Source organism: Diadema antillarum, unplaced genomic scaffold (assembly GCF_040938485.1).
Source record: "Diadema antillarum isolate AM-2024a unplaced genomic scaffold, OU_Dant_1.0 seq00001982_RagTag, whole genome shotgun sequence".
Classification (NCBI taxonomy): Eukaryota; Metazoa; Echinodermata; class Echinoidea; order Diadematoida; family Diadematidae; genus Diadema; species Diadema antillarum.
This window is the reverse complement of record NW_027272640.1, coordinates 180,398-201,197: the sequence shown is the minus strand read 5'-3', so window position 1 is coordinate 201,197 and position 20,800 is coordinate 180,398. Positions and strand designations below refer to the sequence as shown.

The window sequence follows — 20,800 nt, the reverse complement described above, 5'->3', positions numbered from 1 at the left end:
GTGCATCCTCACAGTTATTTTGGGGTGTTTCCTAAAATAATACATTTCCATGTGCATCATGAATTATCTACATCAGTCACTTGGATTCTATGATCGCAGAAAATCCAATTTATACCATTGATTGTGCTACATACAGACAACCTCGACTACGCCGATGTCGCACAAGTCTAATAATTGGCTGTGTGAAGAAAAATTCTACCCCACATGGATATTAGTATGTGCTAATATTCTATTGCTTCAAAGGATTTTGTCCAGTCCCTTTGGATTTGACTTCAGCAAGGTTGAATGTATATCATCTTACCATTCTTTTCTATTATTTGCCATTTGCTGAAGCAGAAAAAGTTTTCCTAAAGCCGAACATTCCTACGATGAGCTTACCCATGAAAGGACAGAACAAAGATTCCAAATTCATTCAGTGATCATGTTTGTCCAATTGTTACCAGTGCTGTGTTTCATAAAGCTGTTCGTAAAGTTACGAACAACTTACGAGCGACTCGTGATCAGTTCTTGTGCTGCATTATGGAAATTCTAATAAGTATAGTTCATCAGAACTGATCACCAGTCGCTCGTAAGCTGTTTGTAACTTTACGAACAGTTTTATGAAACACCCCCCAGGTATTGGCCTAGCCCATATAATAACAGAAGACAAGCCACAGAGGGCATGATGCATTCCTTAAAGGCAGTGTAGGGGCTAAGCTAATCCCTACAGGCTGTGCTAATAGTGCTGGGTAATAAGAAATTGTGTCATGCCATTTTGCATGCATGCCAAGCAGCAAAATCTTGAGAAATCTTATGCAGTTCATGATTTCTTTGCCTTAATGTGGTATACAAGAGTGTTATGTACCTAGAGTTAATCAGATGATGCTTGACAGAGAAAAGGGCACCAAAGTCTTGGAGAGCATTTGAGAAGAATACATAACATTAGCATTCTTCACAACACAATACATAGACATACTAAAGAGTTAATATGTACTGATATGTGGATGGGAAAACCTTAGTTTTGTGAGATTTTATTCATTTATTTATTTTTTTTTATTATTATTATTATTATTTTTTTTTTTTTGGGGGGGGGGGGGGAGAGGTGAAGGAGGCATACACTTGGTTAGGAACATCCAGTTTTTAATATATTTTATATTATTGGAGGCTGAGAATCTCTTCTTTCAACTCTGAACTCCAAAACACTGTCTGCCACCTTTTTGTTGGTAACTGTGATGCGGTACAAAATGCAACATTGGTGGCATACTCAGCCACTTGAAGAAACGAGAACATTTCCCTGGAACAAGAATATGATACCTGTCCAGTTTGGCTCTGATGGTCCCAGGGGGGAAGACGACAAGACAAATCACATCACCTGACTGCTCACAGCCACTTACTGCTGGGAAAGCAATTACAGTTAGCCTTAGAATAGAATGTACTGCAACTCATAATCATACAATAGTGCCTTACTTTGGCAAATAAGAAATTCAGTGACAAAAAGTGATATGCTTTATCAAAGAGCAAAATATAGTTGTCAATTACACTGACATTGCTGTAATGTCACTGTGTCTAGACTTAAATATCTCTCTGAAGAATGGGTGTTTTTGGCTCAAAACTCGATGTCCAAGTCAAACAGGCCTATGTCAAATCTAAAACATTATTGATATCACCCTCTGATTTGGATGATTTGTCACTTACTTCCCTTTGCCACTGAAGAACACATGGAAACACAAGTTGGACTTAACTCAATCCAGTGTAACAAAACAAAATGAGAACATTACTAATGATATGGGGATTCCAAGCTGCTCCGATCAAACAAATCATTACAGGTTAATGAAAATGTTTAGAAAAGGAAATGAACTGTCATAGCTGCATTTATGTCTCGTCAGTGCATACATACCAAACTTTCCAAAGTGTAGTGAGACTTTTTATTTTTTGTTTTATCCTTAAAAAGATTTTTTTTTTTGCGAATGCAGATCAGCATGTGTATGAGTGTCCATTTTGTGTCTTGATGCATCCTAATGTATCCATATTTGTGACACAGCATGTTTTGATTCACTTAATCCAAATCATGAACAACTGAATACCTCACGAAATTTGAAGAAAGAAGCTACAATGATGAGACATTCACTGCCTTGACAAACCAATAATCACAAAATATTCTATGTGTAACAATGCAGGCAACTTTCAACAGAAAAAGAAGAGCAGTCTCTCATAAGCATACAAACAATACAGGAATTACAAGCAAATGTGCCACAGACCACAAAACAACTGATCGAAAAAAGCTGTACATGCTTCTCCACACGATGACATGGTCACATTCATTATGCAAAAAGGTTGGTTATGCACCAGATATCTAATACCATATCCTCTTGTGCCCTACTTTAGTCAACTGTATGTACTGCTAAACAAGAGACATGCAGTAATTTAAAGGGCACAATGGTATAATGAAGTTTGACAGGCGTTATACTGTGTCTACCCATTCAGGTTCCTCACAGACGAATCAGGTTGCTATGATGTGAGGGATATGCAATGCACACATACATACATCTCCATATGGCTGTGAGTTTACTTGCCCTTAACTGAATCTTTCTAGACAGTTCTGTTTGTGGTTTTTAGACATATCCTCATGTTGCCACGTCAGGAAGGACTGCTACTGGCTGAATGTGAGTGGAAATTTTGCGGAAGTTCGACCCCCACCCTGGTTTGTCCATGGGACAACCTAATCACTCTCCTCTTGCTCCGACCTTTGACCTCCATCAGACTCGGCTGGTGACCTCTGACCCCCATCAGATTCTGACCTCGCGACCTCTTCCTCCTCCTCCATCTCCTCTCCCTCCACCTCCTGCTCCTCCTCCTCCTCCTCATCTGCATCCTGCTTGGCCGGAGACTGCGGGGCTCCGCCCTCGTCGGAGCCGGACTGCTCGCTCTCAGAGTCGGAGACCATTCTGCGCTTGATGCGGCCTGACTTTGGCTTCCTCTCCTCTCGCTCCTCCTCCTCCTCCTCGCTGCCCCCACTGCCGCTGCCACTGCCACTGTGTTGCAGTGAGAGAGACAGAGCGATTGAAGCAAGGAGAGAATGAGTAGAAGAAACATACATGTATGACAATATATGGGACTGAATAAAGACCCTTTAAACATGCACCAATGTAAAACTAAAAAAAAATTACCATGGAATGGGGATGCTAATCTTGTAAAATGTACTGCAGTATTTTGAGGGGTAAAAAGGTATATTTCTGGGGGGGGGGGGAATTTTCTTTACCTTTCCTGCAACAGACATGCAGCAATACAATTTGGTGAAAAAAATACAATTTTCCAGGAAACCTGTGGTATTGGGGGAAAAAAGCAAGGGCAAAATGCAAAAAAGTAATTTTTGCCATCTCTGAATTATTCTGTTATGGAAACTGAAGCACACTAAAGCAGAAGCAAGCTATTAAAATATGCATATGTATACATAAAAATGGATGACATACGAAAAAAAAAAAAATCACTGCCAATACACCATGCATTGTGTGTATACAAATATCTGGTTATCTTTAATCTTAGTAGAAAACATTAAACTTATGTAACCCTTAATTACTAGATATTAAGTATAATCCAAGGCACTTACATGTAAACTTGGTAAAGTATACATAAATTACATTTTTCTTTCAATATCTATCTTTCAAAATCTGGAGCTGTCTTGCAGTAACAACCTGCTGTGAAATAAATTTCAATTGGTTACAATTCTGTAAGTCCCAGCTAATCAGCACACAAGATATTTCTGCTAACAGACCATAGTCTTTAATGTTATTTTGTGAAGAAATGAAATGGAATGGAATGAAATGAAATGAAATGAAATGAAATGAAGTGAAATGAAATAAAATGAAATGCATTGAAATGCAGTGCAATGAAATGAAATGAAATGCAATCAAATGCAATGAAATGAAATGAAATGAAATGAAATAAAATGAAATGAAATGAAATGAAATAAAATGAAATGAAATGAAGTGAAATGCAATAAAATGAAATGAAATAATGAAATGAAGTGAAATGCAATAAAATGAAATGAAATGAAATGGAAATGAAATGGAAATGAAATGACATGACATGGAATGAAAAGATGCACATGGCCATCTTAACAGTCCCTGACAAAGAGGGCAGCAGACACACCTGTCCATCTGAGTCTCTGATATCTGCAGCCTCTCCCTGTCTGAGTCTGAGTCTGTGGAGGAGAGGATGGCTTTGGACTTGAACTTCCCTGGCACCTCCTTCTCCATCATCCTCAGTTCCTTCATCCGCTTCATCTTCCCGCTCTTCTCTTTCCTCTCCCGCTTCCGCTTCCGGGGCCGGTCTTCGTCCCCATCCTCGTCATCCGATCCGGCCATGCGCTCCTTCTTGCGAGGCCTGCAAAAGGAAAACAAAACAAATTGAGAATGAAGATTACAGCAGACAAAAGGTCTTGATATTTCATGCTTTCGGCATTTCTTCCATCATTTTTACTCTGGGGATCATTTTGGTTGTTTTGGTTGCTTTTTTTTTAAATACCAGATGCAAGTGTGGGATATTCTCAATATGAATTCCATTCAGATATTTAAATACTGATGTACACTGAAATGTATTTACAATAGAAAAATGGTGAATTACTTTTTTGTGTGCCATACTCTTCAACAGTGCTCAAAATTTATTTGTCTAAATCTATACTGTTTACCCAATGTATATTGTGAGATGAAAATTTTGCAAAATTGGAACTTGTAACACAAGTGATGAGTGGTTCAATTTGCGAGCAAGAACCACAGCAATGAAATAAAAAGTCTTTCTTTTTCCCTTTGTATGAGAAATGTTAGCGATTTCAAACCTCAGAGATGATAAACAGTCCATTTGTGTTACTATAAGCAACATTTTTACGAGTTGTTAATTTCATGAATATTAGAAGACTCATGCAATCTACAAATACAGTGTTTCATTATTCTGGTAATCTGGTAACTTTTGTTTCATGACACTCTTATCTATTCTTTGTTTCTTTCTTTGTTGAAAGTTCATATAAAACAGCTGGTCTCAGTGAAACAGTATGGTACTGTGGCTAAAATTTATTTCAGCCAACATTTTGTGCTTAAACTCATGTTTCTCTGACAGGATGCTACAATAAACCCACATCGTCACACTCTTCATTCAGGCTAATAACACTCACATAATGTAGTCACTCTACTGTAAAAGTGGAAATTGTCATTCAGGCTACAATAATGCACAATGCAATTACTGTACTCTAAAAATGAGTAAGAATGTTTCACATTCAGTCAGCTAAAATGAATTTCAGGTGTTTTTAATCATGCACAAATAAAGACATAAAATATAATTTCATATTCCAAGCAAAAAGGATTCACACGCTTTTATTTTCACGCTAATTTCATGTTGCATTAAATTTGTGAAGATTTCCACATTTACAGAATTTCTAGCAAAAAAAAAAAACAAGCTGCTGAAAACTGCTTATCCCATAGTGGCAAGCCAATGGAGTAAAATGGAGTCAAACTGACTCCATTTACACAATTTGCCATCTTTGCTACTGCACAAAGTGAAGGATGGTTGCCATGGAAACCCCAGCATGTGAGACAGTCACAACATCCTACCTTCTCTTCTTCCTGGGTCTCTCGGATCCTTCTCCCTCATCCTCACTCCCACCCTTCTGCTTCTTCCTCTTCTTCTTCGGGCGGGGCTCCTCGTCATCCCCTTCACTGCCGCTACCCTCGCTGAAGATCTCCCCTGTGTTCTTTCCTCGCTGGTGAAGCAGAACATCCAAGAATCACATTTTAATTCCATTCAAATTTCTTTTGATTCACCGACATGAAAACTTCTGTACTGGTACACTGCCGAGAATAATAAACGGTAACTAATTTGCTTTTACCATGTCAACATATTTTCTGCTACTTTTGAAAAATGTCCTGTTAAACTTTTACATCACAATCACCACATGTGCCAAATATCTTCTGAATTGCCTACAAACTAGAGAAAAGTTTCAATTTAAAAGGCTTTTCTACTGTTTTGGGCCATGTTAATGCATTCTCCACTACTCTTTAAAAATGTGTATTGCACAACTTTAATAACGTTGAGCTTAATATGTTGGCTAAATTTGTTTGAACTGCCTGAAAACCGGAGAACTGGTTTGATTCCAAAAGTTTGCAACAGACCAAACCACTTTACTGCCCAACCGCCTGCCCAACCAACCACACGACCATTCCTAGAACTCGAGGCTGCTACAAGGCGTGGACATTAGGATATCCCAATCTCTCGTACCTTTCCCTTGCGGCCCCCCTTGGGTTTCCTCTCAGTCTCCACGATGTCGGGCAGAGTGAGGATGTTTTTGGTCTTCTCGATGAACTCCGCCCGTTTCTCCATCAGCGCCTTCAGCCTGTTCTCTTCCTCCTGCTTCCTGGCCATCTGCATGTGGATGGAGAAAAAGGAAAAATCACAATCACGAAGTCTGACAGAAACATGCAATGTTGTTCCCATTAAACAACTGCAGTTATTCTTAGTTACTTGCAATTACAGGTATTTCATGACCTGGGGGTCCATTTCCTGAAGTCATCACATAAGAGCCTTTACATTTAAATATCAAGATCAAGTCACTCATATGTAGCTATGCGAGACTTTCAATGAGAAGTAGAATCCATTTTATGAGGTCTTTCATAAGTGTGTCTTATGAGTAAAAAAGCCTCTTAAAAGACTTTCATGAAACAGACCCCACGTGTGAATCTTCCCAGTACTCTCAGATAACTAGACTAATAATCTGCAGCATATTTGTGGAGATGTTGTGTTGCATGGCAGAAGTTTGTTTGTGTGTTTTATTTGTTTGTTTGTTTGTTTGTTTTCAAGGCTAGCCACTGAAATGTAAACTTAACAAGCTGTAAATTAGACAATTATGTAATGTTAAAGGTCAACATGGGTGGTAAGAGAGTTATCAGTAACTCAGACCCAATAACAAAAATAGGTTGGTAATTTCTTAAGTCTGACGTAATGGCCTGAATTCACGAAGGTGGTACAAATGAAACCATGGTTGAAATCATGGAGTGCCAAGTGTCGCATGGAATATTTCGTTACGAAATCAGTCATTTCGTCAATGAAATGATAATTTTGTAACGAAATAACAACATTTTGTAATTAAATGAACATTTCGTCCACGAAATGGTCATTTTGTCGACGAAATGACCAATTTCGTAACGAAATATTCCATGCGACACTTGGCGCTCCATGGTTTTTGTCCATGGTTTAAACCATGGTTTCATTTGTACCACCTTCGTGAATTTGGGCCAATGAGGTGAAGAGCAAATACACATTGACAAGACAGATTTTCCCCCTGTCATCATCTATGCATTAGTAGCGTTCATGAAATCTGGTGAAGTTCTCTTTCCATAATGATGCGGGTGTGGGTTTTGGTACCCTAGGGTACCAAATAGAAATCCACCACTAAGATGAATTATTATTTTTTATTTTTATTTTGTATTTATTTATCTATTTAATTATTTATTCTTTTTTTGCAGTGCCCTGGGTTGTATTACCAAAAATTCTCTTCCCCTGGCTCTACTGTACTTACTTTACTACCCAAACCAACTTGAACATGACGTGGAAATGCACATAAAAAAAAAAGAAGAAGTGACCCAAGGATGTGGTCCTGACATCTTACCATCTCTTCCTCCTGCTTGAGGCGTAGCGCCTCTCTCTCTTTCTCCTGTTTCTCCCTCAGGGCTCTCTCCTCCTCGTCCTGACGCCTTGCCCTCTGTACGTGGTACTGGGCCTGACTCAGCAAGTCGGCACATTGCCTGCACACACACAAAGAAGATACAAACAATGGTGATTAGTGACATAACTGATTAATATGATATTATAAAATACACATGCATATACACACATGTCTGTGCACACACATACACACACACACACACACCATCAAGGAAGGCACACATAAGTGATTGTAGAGATAAAAGGGATGATGATGATGTACTACACAGAATGCCAGAAACTAGAGATATCTTTCCATGTTATGTCTGTGAATGTTCTCAGTTATCCAGGTAAAGTAGATCATGAACTATATCAGTAAATCTAGTCAACTGGAGGTAGCTGGGAATAAAAGGGTTATACAGAATGAATGAAATGAAAGAGTCTACAGAGAAGAAGTGCGGTTAATATTGTGCAACAATAACTACATATTCTTGAGGTGTCTCATGTCCCATGGGCAACTAAAAATTGCATGGTACATTTTTTATCTTTACTGCTGCAACACGAAAGTTTATCAATTTGTATCTGCCACAAGCTCCTTACTTAGCCTCTGCTCCAGCCTGTGCCAAGTCAAACTTCATACGGTCCCCTGACTTGCTGAGGTACTGGAAGTTTCGCTGGGCCGTCTTCAGCTCAGACACAGCACCCAGAACTGTCTTGAGGTTGGACTTTTCGTCGCGCAGAACGTACATTGCAATGCGCTGCAGGACCAGCGACAGGTTGTACTGGATCAGCGTGTCATGGGGCGACACTCGCTTGGCCTGCACGGAAAATGGGACATAGCATAAGGGTGACCAGGAATGACATCTCATAGTGCTTTGTATCCAGTGGATAAGGTGCTCTTAAAATATTAACTATGATTATCATCATTATTGCAGCACAGAGGATAAGGAATAGAAATGGGTGCTCTGTAATGCAAGCCAAATCAATTCCTAAAACACATCTTCCTCCCAAATTAAACTTTCATTTAATTTTTTTCCATGAACGTTATGCTTTCACTTAAATTCAATGTAAGGTATTCACTTTAAAAACCCAGTGAGCATTGGGATTCATGGGTAGTCCAATTCATTTGCTGCCCACCAGGGTACATACGAAAACCACAAAAAGCACCGGTCAGGGAACACATGCATTGAAGTGTATGCTCATTGGTAACGGTCGACACCAGTTGAGATTCTCTGGCTGTGTGTGTTCTTACATAGAAACAAGGAAAAGTAGAAATTACGCGGTGCATAATATATGTCCCCGCCGGAAGTAGGATTTTGTAACAAAATGTGCAATATAGGTAAAAAATCAAGGTCAAAGGTCAAAGAAGACAAAGGTCAAAATTCTGTGAAGAAGTCTTGAAGCCCTCACCTAGTGCTATCATATAAAGCAAACGGAATCGAAATCGGGTTAGAAATGGCGAAGGAGTAGCATTTTGTAGCAAAATGCACAATATAGGTCAAAAATCAAGGTCAAAGGTCAAAGAAGTCAAAGGTCAAAATTCTGTGTAGAAGTTTTGAAGCCCTCAACTAGTGCCATCATATCAAGCAAACGGAATCGAAATCGGGTTAGAAATGGCGAAGGAGTAGCATTTTGTAGCAAAATGTACAATATAGGTCAAAAATCAAGGTCAAAGGTCAAAATTCTGTGTAGAAGTTTTGAAGCCCTCACCTAGTGCCATCACATAAAGTAAACGGAATCGAAATCGGGTTAGAAATGGCGAAGGAGTAGCATTTTGTAGCAAAATGTACAATATAGGTCAAAGGTCAAGGTCAAAGGTCACAACTGAAATTCTGTGTACAAGTTTTAAAGCTTCCATGTAGTGCTATCATATAAAGCAAACAGAATCAAAATTGGCTCATAAATGACAGAGAAGTAGCAAATTGAACATTTTGATCACACACGGACGCACACACGGACGCACGGACGTACGCACGGACGTACGGACGGACGGACGCACGGACACACACACGTATGGAGCCCGTTTCATAGTCCCCTGCTCGAACTCGTTCGGCGGGGACAATTAGCGATAAAATATCAAATACATCTGAACTGAGCTAGTCTTCCCACTCCATGAATCTCCACACTACAGGGTCTTTCAGAGATGCAATTTCAAGCTACAATGTAATTACCTTCTGGAGCATTTGGTCTTTTTCAACTGCACTTTAAGTTTGCAAACTAAGACACCCTGGTGAGTATTATCAAAAGGATTTTCTACATCTGTACGATAAATTTAAGACAATGACTCTGGGAAGGCATTTTCATTATCTATTATGCGTATTCCATAGCTGGACATGCTGTCATTTTGAATCAAAATGACTGGAGTCACTATAGCAACAGGTCAAACCTCACAACCTATTTGTTGATTTCGGATGCTGCAATGGAAACTGCAATCTGAAAACTATGCCACTATTTAACCCTTCGTGTACCAAGGCATTTTGCTGTAAATAACTCTGCGACCTCAGCTGTATGCCTTTTCATCGTCGGTCCGTTAATTCCTCAAAAACATGAACTAGTTCTAAGTTAGCCAGCTCATTTAGATGGTAACGCCGTATTTACGTCCAAGAGGAAGGTCATGGCAAAACAAATACACGTAAGGGGTAATAAAATTAAAATTGATCTCTATTCACTGGCAGCCAGTTTCCAAACATCTGTGCCAATCGATAAAGAGAGCACTCTTGGGAAAAGAACTTGCCTATCAGTGACTAAAGCAGCAGAAGGGTTATGCAGTGCTCTCTGAAACAAGATACTGACCTCATATTGTTTGGATTCTAAAAGGTGACTATTCCAAATCAACACCTGGTATGCAAAAGTTCTGTTGGTCAGCACTGAGTGGACTCACCTTTAGGAGGGTCATCTTGCATTCCTTCAGTTTGCCCGTTTTGAAGTATGCCCTCGCTAGGTAGCTCAGCACCTCTGTGTTGTGATACTTGAAGAATTTCTTAATGCAGTTTTCATACTTAAGAGAAAAGAAGAAATGGTTAATCAAAAAAAAAATCTAAAATGATTCACATAGAGCAATAGAATGCAGAGAGACTATAAAAATACATCATAAAGACAACAAAATAGGAAGTGTTGAACAGACATACTCCAGATGTTCAATCAGATTTATCCATGTACCCGTCTACCCATGTACTTTGACCTCTGAACTCACCATCTGGATGGCACTGATGTACTGCCTCTGCTCAACGTAAATGTGTGCCAGGTTCAGCCAGACGTCCGAGACATCAGCGGTTGCCTCTCTCACCTGAAATAAAAGAGAAATCGACAGTAGCATTAAACAAAAAAACACAATTAGCATTGGATTTGCACACGAAATCATGAATTTGAGCTGATTTCGGGTCGACATGCATATGCAAAATATTGCATAACTTCAGAACGGTGTACCCGGACGTCGCAAATTTGGTCTCAAAATATGCGGGAGACTTCAATGAAAAAAATCATGAAACCACGCGTCAAAATTTTTGCGCGTTGCGGAATCGTGGGGTGAAATGTCGAGGGGGGGGTTCAATTTGATCCCCCCCCCCCAGTTAAAATAGGGTTAAGGCTCAGAACCAGAAGTGGTAATAGTAGGGGTATTGGCAGTGGTAGCGGTAGTGGTAGCAGTAGTGGTAGTGGTAGCGGTAGCAGTAGTGGTAGTGGTAGTGGTAGTGGTAGTGGTAGCGGTAGCAGTAGTGGTAGTGGTAGCTGTAACAGTAGTGGTAGTGGTAACGGTAGCGGTAGTGGTAGCGGTAGCGGTAGTGGTAGCGGCAGTGGTAGCGGCAGTGGTAGTGGTAGCGGTAGTGGTAGTGGTAGCGGTAACAGTAGTGGTAGTGGTAACGGTAGCGGTAGCGGTAGTGGTAGTCGTAGTGGTAGCGGTAGCGGTAGTGGTAGTGGTAGCGGTAGTGGTAGTGGAAGTGGTGATAGTGGTAGAAGTAATAGTAATAGTAGTAGCAGTAGTAGTAGTTAGTAGTCGTAGTAGAAGTGGTAGTGGTAGTGGTAGAAGTAGTAGTGGTAGTAGTAGTAGTAGTAGTAGTAGTAGTAGCAGTAGTAGTAGTTAAGTCTTAAGTCAACAGCAGTAGGGGTAGTACTGGTAGAAGTGGTGATAAAAGAAATGATGGTGGTTGTGGTAGCTATACCATAGGCGAATTACTAGTCGTGGTGGTGGTGGTGGTGGTGACGGTGGTAGTGGTAGTCATAGTGAGAGAAGTAGTAGTAGTGGCAGCAGCTGTTGTACAGCACTGAAAGTAGTCCTAACAGTCTGCAGTCTGACCCTTGGCAAAAGTCATACAGTAATCAGTCATTATATAGATGATGACTGGCGGGGGATGGAACATACCGAATGTTCCACCCGAAGGGTTTGAAATGCTATTAAGGGAGGTTATAAGTCCGGAGACAAAGTCGAGGGACTTATAGTCTCCCGAAATAGCATTTCAAACCCTGAGGGTGGAACATTTGGTACATGTTCCCGACAACAAAAGTCATCATCTGTTATATTATAAGGGTTAGTCAAATACGTCAACGTCAACCACCAAAGATCGTAGAGATTCACTGTACGATCTTTGCAACCACCAGCATGCAGCACAACGCACTTGATCGCTCACTCGTGCATAGCGCAGAGCCAAATTCACTGTGCGCGCGCGGTCCTATATAGGCCTTCTGTCATTTGTTACGTGAAAATGTTTTCCCATGGGAGAACATTACCAAGAATGTTCGCCCATGGGCGAACATAACGAATGTACCTCCATCACGTGACTCTGTTTAGCCGATCACTAACCGGTATTTGACTAACCCATTTAATACATCACAATCAGTTATCACAAGTGTTTTTTTTTTTTTAGCATAATGCAGAAAGAATTCTGACCTGTGAGAAGACATCCCTAGCCTCTCTGATGTACCCCTTCATGGCCAGGATGCACCCTATCCCGTTGGCGGCGTAGATGTTGCGGCTGTCGTTCCTCAGGACCTGCTTGTATCGGGCCATGGCACGATCCTGGTGACGTTTTTCCTGTGAGAAGAAACCAAATCAGGCCGATCCTTCAGAATTATAGAAACAAATACAAATTATGAAATAGAAGGATACATGGAAAAATCCAGAAATTCAGCTGAAACCCACCTCTAAGTGGCAGTTTCTTTTGGAAACTTTATCAGTCTTTTTTTGTCAGTTTGCAAACGCAGTCACTTGTCTATCTCTAAGAGAGGGAGGACATGAAACATGGAAGGTGTAGTATCCACAAACTGCTGCATGAAATGATTCTTACCATCATCAACACCACCTACATTGTAATATATCTCATCTTCCCTCTCACTCTTCATCATTCCCACGCCAGCATGCACTCCAGTGTCTAACCTCTACCTTGCCCAACGAACTCACATTAACTCATTACATACTGAATTCTGAAATCCCCACAGACTTAATACACAGACCACCAGGTTCCTGTATGGAACGGGTTAACATCACTGACCATCTTCCAAGTAGAACTAGCCACAACACCTTGCCTCCTCATCCTAACACAATCAAATCATTATGTTGTAACCATGTGTACAAATATCAAAAGGTTTCACAAATCAAAGACACTTATCCTCCCAACAACCAATGTGCACACTTGTCAGTTACATTGTCTCCAAAAGCTGCGTCTCACACTGACACACCAAAACATTACAGAAGAGGGGTTGGGGAGATGAAAAATAATGTGCACCTTCTCCTTGTCCCTGGTGGGCTGGTAGAGGGTCTGCAGCCAGACGTTGCCCAGGGCCAGCAGTGAGTAGGTATCGTTCTGGGTGGCCGGCTGCTTCAGGATGCGCTCAAACTTCTTCTGGCCCGGCCCCCACTCCTGCTTGCCCAAATGGAGGTTGCCAATGAGGGACCAGGCATCCGGATGGTCCTGGGAAGGGTCAAGGGTCAAACAATGATGGACAGACAGACAGACAGACAATGTGCATGTGTGTGCATGTGAGAGAGGGAGAGGAGAAAGAGAAGAAAACATTAACAAGGAAAAGTAGAAATTACGCGGTGCGTAACATATGTCCCCGCCGGAAGTAGCATTTTGTAACAAAATGTGCAATATAGGTAAAAAATCAAGGTCAAAGGTCAAAGAAGTCAAAGGTCAAAATTCTGTGTAGAAGTTTTGAAGCCCTCACCTAGTGCCATCACATAAAGCAAATGGAATCGAAATTGGGTTAGAAATGGCGAAGGAGTAGCATTTTGTAGCCAATGTACAATATAGGTCAAAAATCAAGGTCAAAGGTCAAAGAAGACAAAGGTCAAAATTCTGTGTTGAAGTTTTGAAGCCCTCACCTAGTGCTATCACATAAAGCAAAGGGAATCGAAATCAGGTTAGAAATGGCGAAGGAGTAGCATTCTGTAGCAAAATGCACAATATAGGTCAAAAATCAAGGTCAAAGGTCAAAGAAGTCAAAGGTCAAAATTCTGTGTAGAAGTTTTGAAGCCCTCAACTAGTGCCATCATATAAAGCAAACGGAATCGAAATCGGGTTAAAAATGGCGAAGGAGTAGCATTTCGTAGCAAAATGTACAATATAGGTCAAAAATCAAGGTCAAAGGTCAAAGAAGTCAAAGGTCAAAATTCTGTGTAGAAGTTTTGAAGCCCTCACCTAGTGCCATCACATAAAGCAAACGGAATCGAAATCGGGTTAGAAATGGCGAAGGAGTAGCATTTTGTAGCAAAATGTACAATATAGGTCAAAAAATCAAGGTCAAAGGTCAAAGAAGTCAAAGGTCAAAATTCTGTGTAGAAGTTTTGAAGCCCTCACCTAGTGCCATCACATAAAGCAAACGGAATCGAAATCGGGTTAGAAATGGCGAAGGAGTAGCATTTTGTAGCAAAATGTACAATACAGGTCAAAAATCAAGGTCAAAGGTCAAAGAAGTCAAAGGTCAAAATTCTGTGTAGAAGTTTTGAAGCCCTCACCTAGTGCCATCACATAAAGCAAACGGAATCGAAATCGGGTTAGAAATGGCGAAGGAGTAGCATTTTGTAGCAAAATGAACAATATAGGTCAAAGGTCAAGGTCAAAGGTCACGACTGAAATTCTGTGTAGAAGTTTCAAAGCTCCCATGTAGTGCTATCATATAAAGCAAACAGAATCAAAATTGGCTCATAAATGACAGAGAAGTAGCAAATTGAAGATTTTGATCACACACGGACGCACACACGGACACACGGACGGACGGACGGACGGACGGACGGACACACGGACGGACACACGGACACACACACGTACGGAGCCCGTTTCATAGTCCCCTGCTCGAACTCGTTCGGCGGGGACAATAAGTGGATTACCAGTAATTCAAAGTTGAACAAACAATATTGATTATGAAAAAAAAAATAAAAATAAAAAATATATGTTATCTATTTATTGACATACCTGAAAAAAAAAAAAAAAGTTTGACATAAATATACTTACATAGCACAGAAAATTCCAAAACAATTGAAAAACACACCAATATGAGGGAGAAAATGAAAAATTCCTTTCATTTGACATTACCACTACTTATAAATTGTTGCTTTGATGATATTGAAATAATGCAGAATATAGTAAGAGATGTGAAATCACTCTGTATTCTGTACGATAAACTACACATTTTTGGAGATTACATCTTCCACAATACAGGCATCATCATCTCATATTTTATTTCACAGTTACATTTACAAGAGAGCAAAATGACAAGAAAATGAAGGAAAAAAGTGAATTCCAAATGTTAGAGGAATAGCAAATAATTACTGCTATGGTACTTTCTTCAAAAAAGGGAATAAAGGGGAAAAGAAATTAAAAATCACTTGGGAGAAAAATGGTTTTCTGAAAAGTGGGTTGAGGAACTTAACAATAGTTTACAGCAGATTCACCCAGTAGATTTTGATCCTTCCAAAAGAATGTCTAAAAATACATTCAATTAGATATATTTCCAGAAAACAAAACAAACAAATCATGTGTAATTCCAACTCAATTAAAAAACAAGGAAAAGTAGAAATTACGCGGTGCGTAATATATGTCCCCGCCGGAAGTAGCATTTAGTAGCAAAATGTACAATATAGGTAAAAAGATGAAGGTCAAAGGTCAAAGAAGTCAAAGGTCAAAATTCTATGTAGAAGTTTTGAAGCCCTCACCTAGTGCCATCACATAAAGCAAACGGAATTGAAATCGGGTTACAAATGGCGAAGGAGTAGCATTTTGTAGCCAATGTACAATATAGGTAAAAAAATCAAGGTCAAAGGTCAAAGAAGTCAAAGGTCAAAATTCTGTGTAGAAGTTTTGAAGCCCTCACCTAGTGCCATCACTTAAAGCAAACGGAATCGAAATCGGGTTACAAATGGCAAAGGAGTAGCATTTTGTAGCAAAATGTACAATATAGGTCAAAAATCAAGGTCAAAGGTCAAAGAAGTCAAAGGTCAAAATTCTGTGTAGAAGTTTTGAAGCCCTCACCTAGTGCCATCACATAAAGCAAACGGAATCAAAATCGGGTTAGAAATGGCGAAGGAGTAGCATTTTGTAGCCAATGTACAATATAGGTAAAAAATCAAGGTCAAAGGTCAAAGAAGTCAAAGGTCAAAATTCTGTGTAGAAGTTTTGAAGCCCTCACCTAGTGCCATCACTTAAAGCAAACGGAATTGAAATCGGGTTACAAATGGCGAAGGAGTAGCATTTTGTAGCAAAATGTACAATATAGGTCAAAAATCAAGGTCAAAGGTCAAAGAAGTCAAAGGTCAAAATTCTGTGTATAAGTTTTGAAGCCCTCACCTAGTGCCATCATATAAAGCAAACGGAATCAAAATCGGGTTAGAAATGGCGAAGGAGTAGCATTTTGAAGCAAAATGTACAATATAGGTCAAAGGTCAAGGTCAAAGGTCACAATTGAAATTCTGTATAGAAGTTTCAAAGCTCCCATGTAGTGCTATCATATAAAGCAAACAGAATCAAAATCGGGTTAGAAATGGCGAAGGAGTAGCATTTTGAACATTTTGATCACACACGGACGCACACACGGACGGACACACGGACACACGGACACACGGACACACACACGTACGGAGCCCGTTTCATAGTCCCCTGCTCGAACTCGTTCGGCGGGGACAAAAAAATTCCCATCCTGCATTGAACAGTGGCCCTGTGTATCTAATACCGCTACCTGCAATTCAAATTTATGTAGGAAATAATTATAGCAAAAAAGGGTAACTTGACTAATCACATGCGAAGCTGTGTACAGTCCATTGATTAATTTATTTTGTCTCACTGTATATTTATCTATGTAAATCAGATGCAATTCAGCCATTCGGCTGCAAAGTTTGAGGATCAATAAACTGTTCATTCATTCACTCATTCATTCTTTTAATTTCTTACCTGATTGATCTGCAGGGCCTCTTTGAACCAATCAGAAGCTTCGTAAATTTGACCACGTTCTCTGGCCATGCAGCCAAGTCGAAGGTAGCCTGCATGAGGAGAAAGGAGTGAAAAATCTCAGGTTTGATAACATTTGAAGGCCAGTATCTGCAATAATTATATGGAATGTACAACAGCAGTGAACTTTTGAGCTTGCCCCTCACAGTCAACAAATAGGGGATGGGAGTTGAGCAGTTACCCACTCCTTTAATCCTAAAAAGGCCGGGGGGGGGGGGTTTGAATCAACCCCCCCTCAACATTTTTCGCGACTATTCCGCCAAGCGAAATTTTTTGACCGCGCCTTTCGCTGACTTTTCACTTTCAAGTCTCATGCATCTTTTGACACCATTTTCGCGAAAATCGCGCATACCGATACGACGCTGCACGACCTTTAATACATGCCTGTCAGACCGAAAATGGCTCAAAAACGTGATTTTGTGTGTAAAGTCTACGCAAATGGAGTTTTCTCACCTTAGTCATAAAGATATGATTATTTTCACTTTCATAGGCTGAAATCAATTAATTTTAGCATAAGGAAAAGTTTCTGTCATAAATTTTGCGAAAAAAAATGATAAAACAAAAGGTCGAAAAACAAAAAATACATAAGAAATTCATAAAACAATAAAATACAGAAGAAATTAAGTTTGATACTGGATTTTTTTTTCAAGTACATTGTTAGGAATGCTACAAAGAATGTTATCACCAAAAATTAGGATTCTAGGAGCTTTACTTTCTGATTTAGAGCAAAATGTATGATTTTATGCATATATTAGCATAATTAATTAGTATAATGAAAATTTCCATTTCGTTTTGTATAATGTGGTACATTATGCCACAGGTAATGCATGCGCCAATTTTCATGGCGATTGCGCGATCAACGGCCGAGATCTCGGGGGGGGGGGGGGGGGGGGGGGGGGGGTTTGAATCAACCCCCCCTCGGCCACAGAACACCCCAAAAAGCCCGGCCTGGTTAGGGTTAAAGGCGCATAGTCCTGGTGGGTTAGAGGGCGCTGTTGGATGATACTGCCGATCACTGTTAGCATGATACGAAGATTGCCAAAGTTGAGCTATCATCAAGAGTAAAGCGTGTAGGTGTTGCTAGGTAACATTGCCTTCATTGTCTTCTCTGCGCGTCATGCAGTCTGTAGTGATGCCAGGAAGCATACTTATGTGCTTCTAAGTATGAAATCACAAAAGAAGTTTGCTAAAGTTGCCATCCCCCTCAGCCGAATCATGAGCCGAACTGTAATCGGACCACTGACTACAGTGGATCGGACTTCTTCGGACTCGGGGAAATGGGCCAAAGCGTAATCCCTAAAGAAGAGTCGATAGTGTAGGTCTCTAAAGGAAACTTGCCACGTGCGCTCGCGTACACATTGGACTAAACCACTGGGACCATGTGCCTTTAATTTTGCTTCATAAATATTGTCCTCATGTAATTGCCCCTGTCTTAGATCCCACTGATTTTGACTCGAAGTACTTTAAAGCTAAGTTTCGGGTTGGCAGATATTCTGATGCCAGTGAAACAGCTTGGCTGAGTTCAGGCTTAGGAAAGGAGTTTATTTTGTACCTTCCACTCACACTGAACACGGCCAATGCTGGTTTCTATCATCAAATACCTCAACCAAACTGTTCCCTAAACTCACTTTGCATTTGAACTCTACCTATCATTTTCACAGCTAAATATCTAAACCTGACCTCCTCCACCATGTCTATTTCTTGACTAACAATTTTGATATTAGTGTAAAAATTGAAACTTGAGTCGTCAGGTATATAAAGAGTACAATGTATTAGATAAGACACTCACGTGAGCACTATAACATAGTAGGCAGACATTATTAAACACAAAATCAGGTTCCGTCCAAATCACTTTCATTATGAGTTCAAAATATGTAGCCTAGATGCAGAAGACACAAATCTGGCTGAGTCCCCAAATTGGTATCTCTACTCACAGTCTACATAATTGGGATGCTCCCTCAGAATATCCTTGTAGAGCTTGGCGGCATGCTCCATGTTAAACATCATCTCATGTAGTCTGGCCAGGTTGTAGGTCGTAGTCACGGAGATGGCGTTGTAGTACATTTCGTCATGCTGCGACTCTCTCCGCGAGTGTTCCAGGGATGCCTCATAGTAACGCTATGATGTGAAGCAAACATGCATCTTGTGTCAGTGGTGCAGAAGCACATTATTTGAACACGAGGAATGAGTGAGAACTTTAACATCAATCTAAAGGTGCTACAGTTAAACATGATACTATATAAGCATGTCACACCACTCTGCCTCAACAGAAAGGTTTTTTTTTTTTTTAAGTTTGTGCAGACAATCATAACAAAGGGCGTTTCTAATAATCAAAAAGCTTGCCTACTGCATGGCTGAAATAGCAACATCAAATACACGCAAACTGGATTCAAACAGTTGACATTAATTAAGCATGAACATGCACTGGACAGCTGGCTGGAAGCTTTGTATTAGAAAACTGGTCTTACCAGTCAATACATTTGCAAAGTGGGCTATTACAACCCACAAATAGATTAGAAAGATTGTCACCTTGAGGTCACAAAATGAATAGCATGCTGGTCACGTTGCATGTTGAAATCAGTGGGGTCATTTTGGACCAGAAGGAGGCAGCTTTCTTTCACAACATCTCATCCCCCCATCAGAGCCCCATTCCTTATTCCACCACAATACTTTGCTCTCAAGCCGCTTCTGACTTTTGATTCACAGAAAATGTGAGGAATGTCGGAGGGCATCATCAGTTAACCTTTGACCACTGGACACACCTTAGCTTCCTGTATGTTGCCAAGGCGATAGTGAAGGGCGCCCACATTGTTGAGGATCTCTGGCGGGACATCAGCCTGCACTTTGTCCTTCAGGATCCTGGTGGCTGTGCCGTAGGCTGACAGTGCCGCCTGGTTGGGAGAGAGAGGAGCAACAAGGTACACCAGTGAATAAGTATGACTACTTCTCCAAATAAAAAAGTCAAGAACAGGGCGATGATGTCTCCCAAGATTCCTTAGGATTAGTACTTCATAATATGGGAAAGCACAGCAATCTATGTACACAGTGCAACCACCGCTTTACAAAAGCAAAAAATAATATTGTCTCCTACGGTATTTTTCTTTGCTTGACAGTTAAATAATCTGGACTTTCATATGAATGTTGCACACCATATGGAGTAACATGTATATATGCTATATAATCATCTGTTGCTCATTGCTATCTTATTGAAACAAAGTCTCTCAAACTAATGCAACAGATGTACACATTACATGCCATATCCCAGAAATAATTCTAAGCTCATGTGTACAAAAACAACAAGCTGCTTCCAGAAAAAGTGTACATGCGGTGATTTAAAACAAAAGTCAATTCAGTTCATACAAGTCAATTTGCAAGATAAAAAACTGCAAGAGCATGATCACATTGATAATTTTGTCGCCACCCGACATTACTGACCTGGACGTCGGTGATCTCAAGAATCTGCGCCAGCTCGATCCACGCCTCCACGTCGTCGGGGAACTGCTCCACGACCTTCTGGAGGTGACCCTTGGCAATCTCCCGCTTCTCCTCCTCCTTGGAGCTGGCATAGAGTGACCCAAGGATCTTCATGGTCTCGTAGTTTCCTGGCTGGGCTTTCAGGACTTTCTCAAAGCACTGGGCAGCCTAGAGATAAGACAGACCCACAAGAGTTTGATGTTAGAATATGGGTAACCTTCATG

The 20,800-nt window shown here is 40.4% G+C and overlaps 1 protein-coding gene across 1 annotated transcript in view; it reads right to left on the bottom strand.

Moving 5' to 3' along the window:
- Window positions 1-1,571: 1,571 nt before the first annotated feature.
- Window positions 1,572-20,800, bottom strand: part of LOC139713471 (RNA polymerase-associated protein CTR9 homolog) — a 32,634-nt gene continuing 13,405 nt past the window's right edge. Inside the window, exons 9-22 of the mRNA XM_071625198.1 lie at window positions 20,538-20,744; window positions 19,865-19,993; window positions 19,037-19,220; window positions 17,046-17,134; window positions 13,386-13,571; window positions 12,551-12,694; window positions 10,862-10,954; window positions 10,550-10,666; window positions 8,269-8,486; window positions 7,634-7,769; window positions 6,247-6,390; window positions 5,583-5,731; window positions 4,129-4,362; window positions 1,572-3,011 (exon numbers count right to left, since the gene is read on the bottom strand). Of these exons, the coding sequence (XP_071481299.1) occupies window positions 2,699-3,011; window positions 4,129-4,362; window positions 5,583-5,731; window positions 6,247-6,390; window positions 7,634-7,769; window positions 8,269-8,486; window positions 10,550-10,666; window positions 10,862-10,954; window positions 12,551-12,694; window positions 13,386-13,571; window positions 17,046-17,134; window positions 19,037-19,220; window positions 19,865-19,993; window positions 20,538-20,744 (2,343 nt within the window). The 3' untranslated portion in view covers window positions 1,572-2,698. The remainder of the gene's footprint in view (window positions 3,012-4,128; window positions 4,363-5,582; window positions 5,732-6,246; window positions 6,391-7,633; window positions 7,770-8,268; window positions 8,487-10,549; window positions 10,667-10,861; window positions 10,955-12,550; window positions 12,695-13,385; window positions 13,572-17,045; window positions 17,135-19,036; window positions 19,221-19,864; window positions 19,994-20,537; window positions 20,745-20,800) is intronic.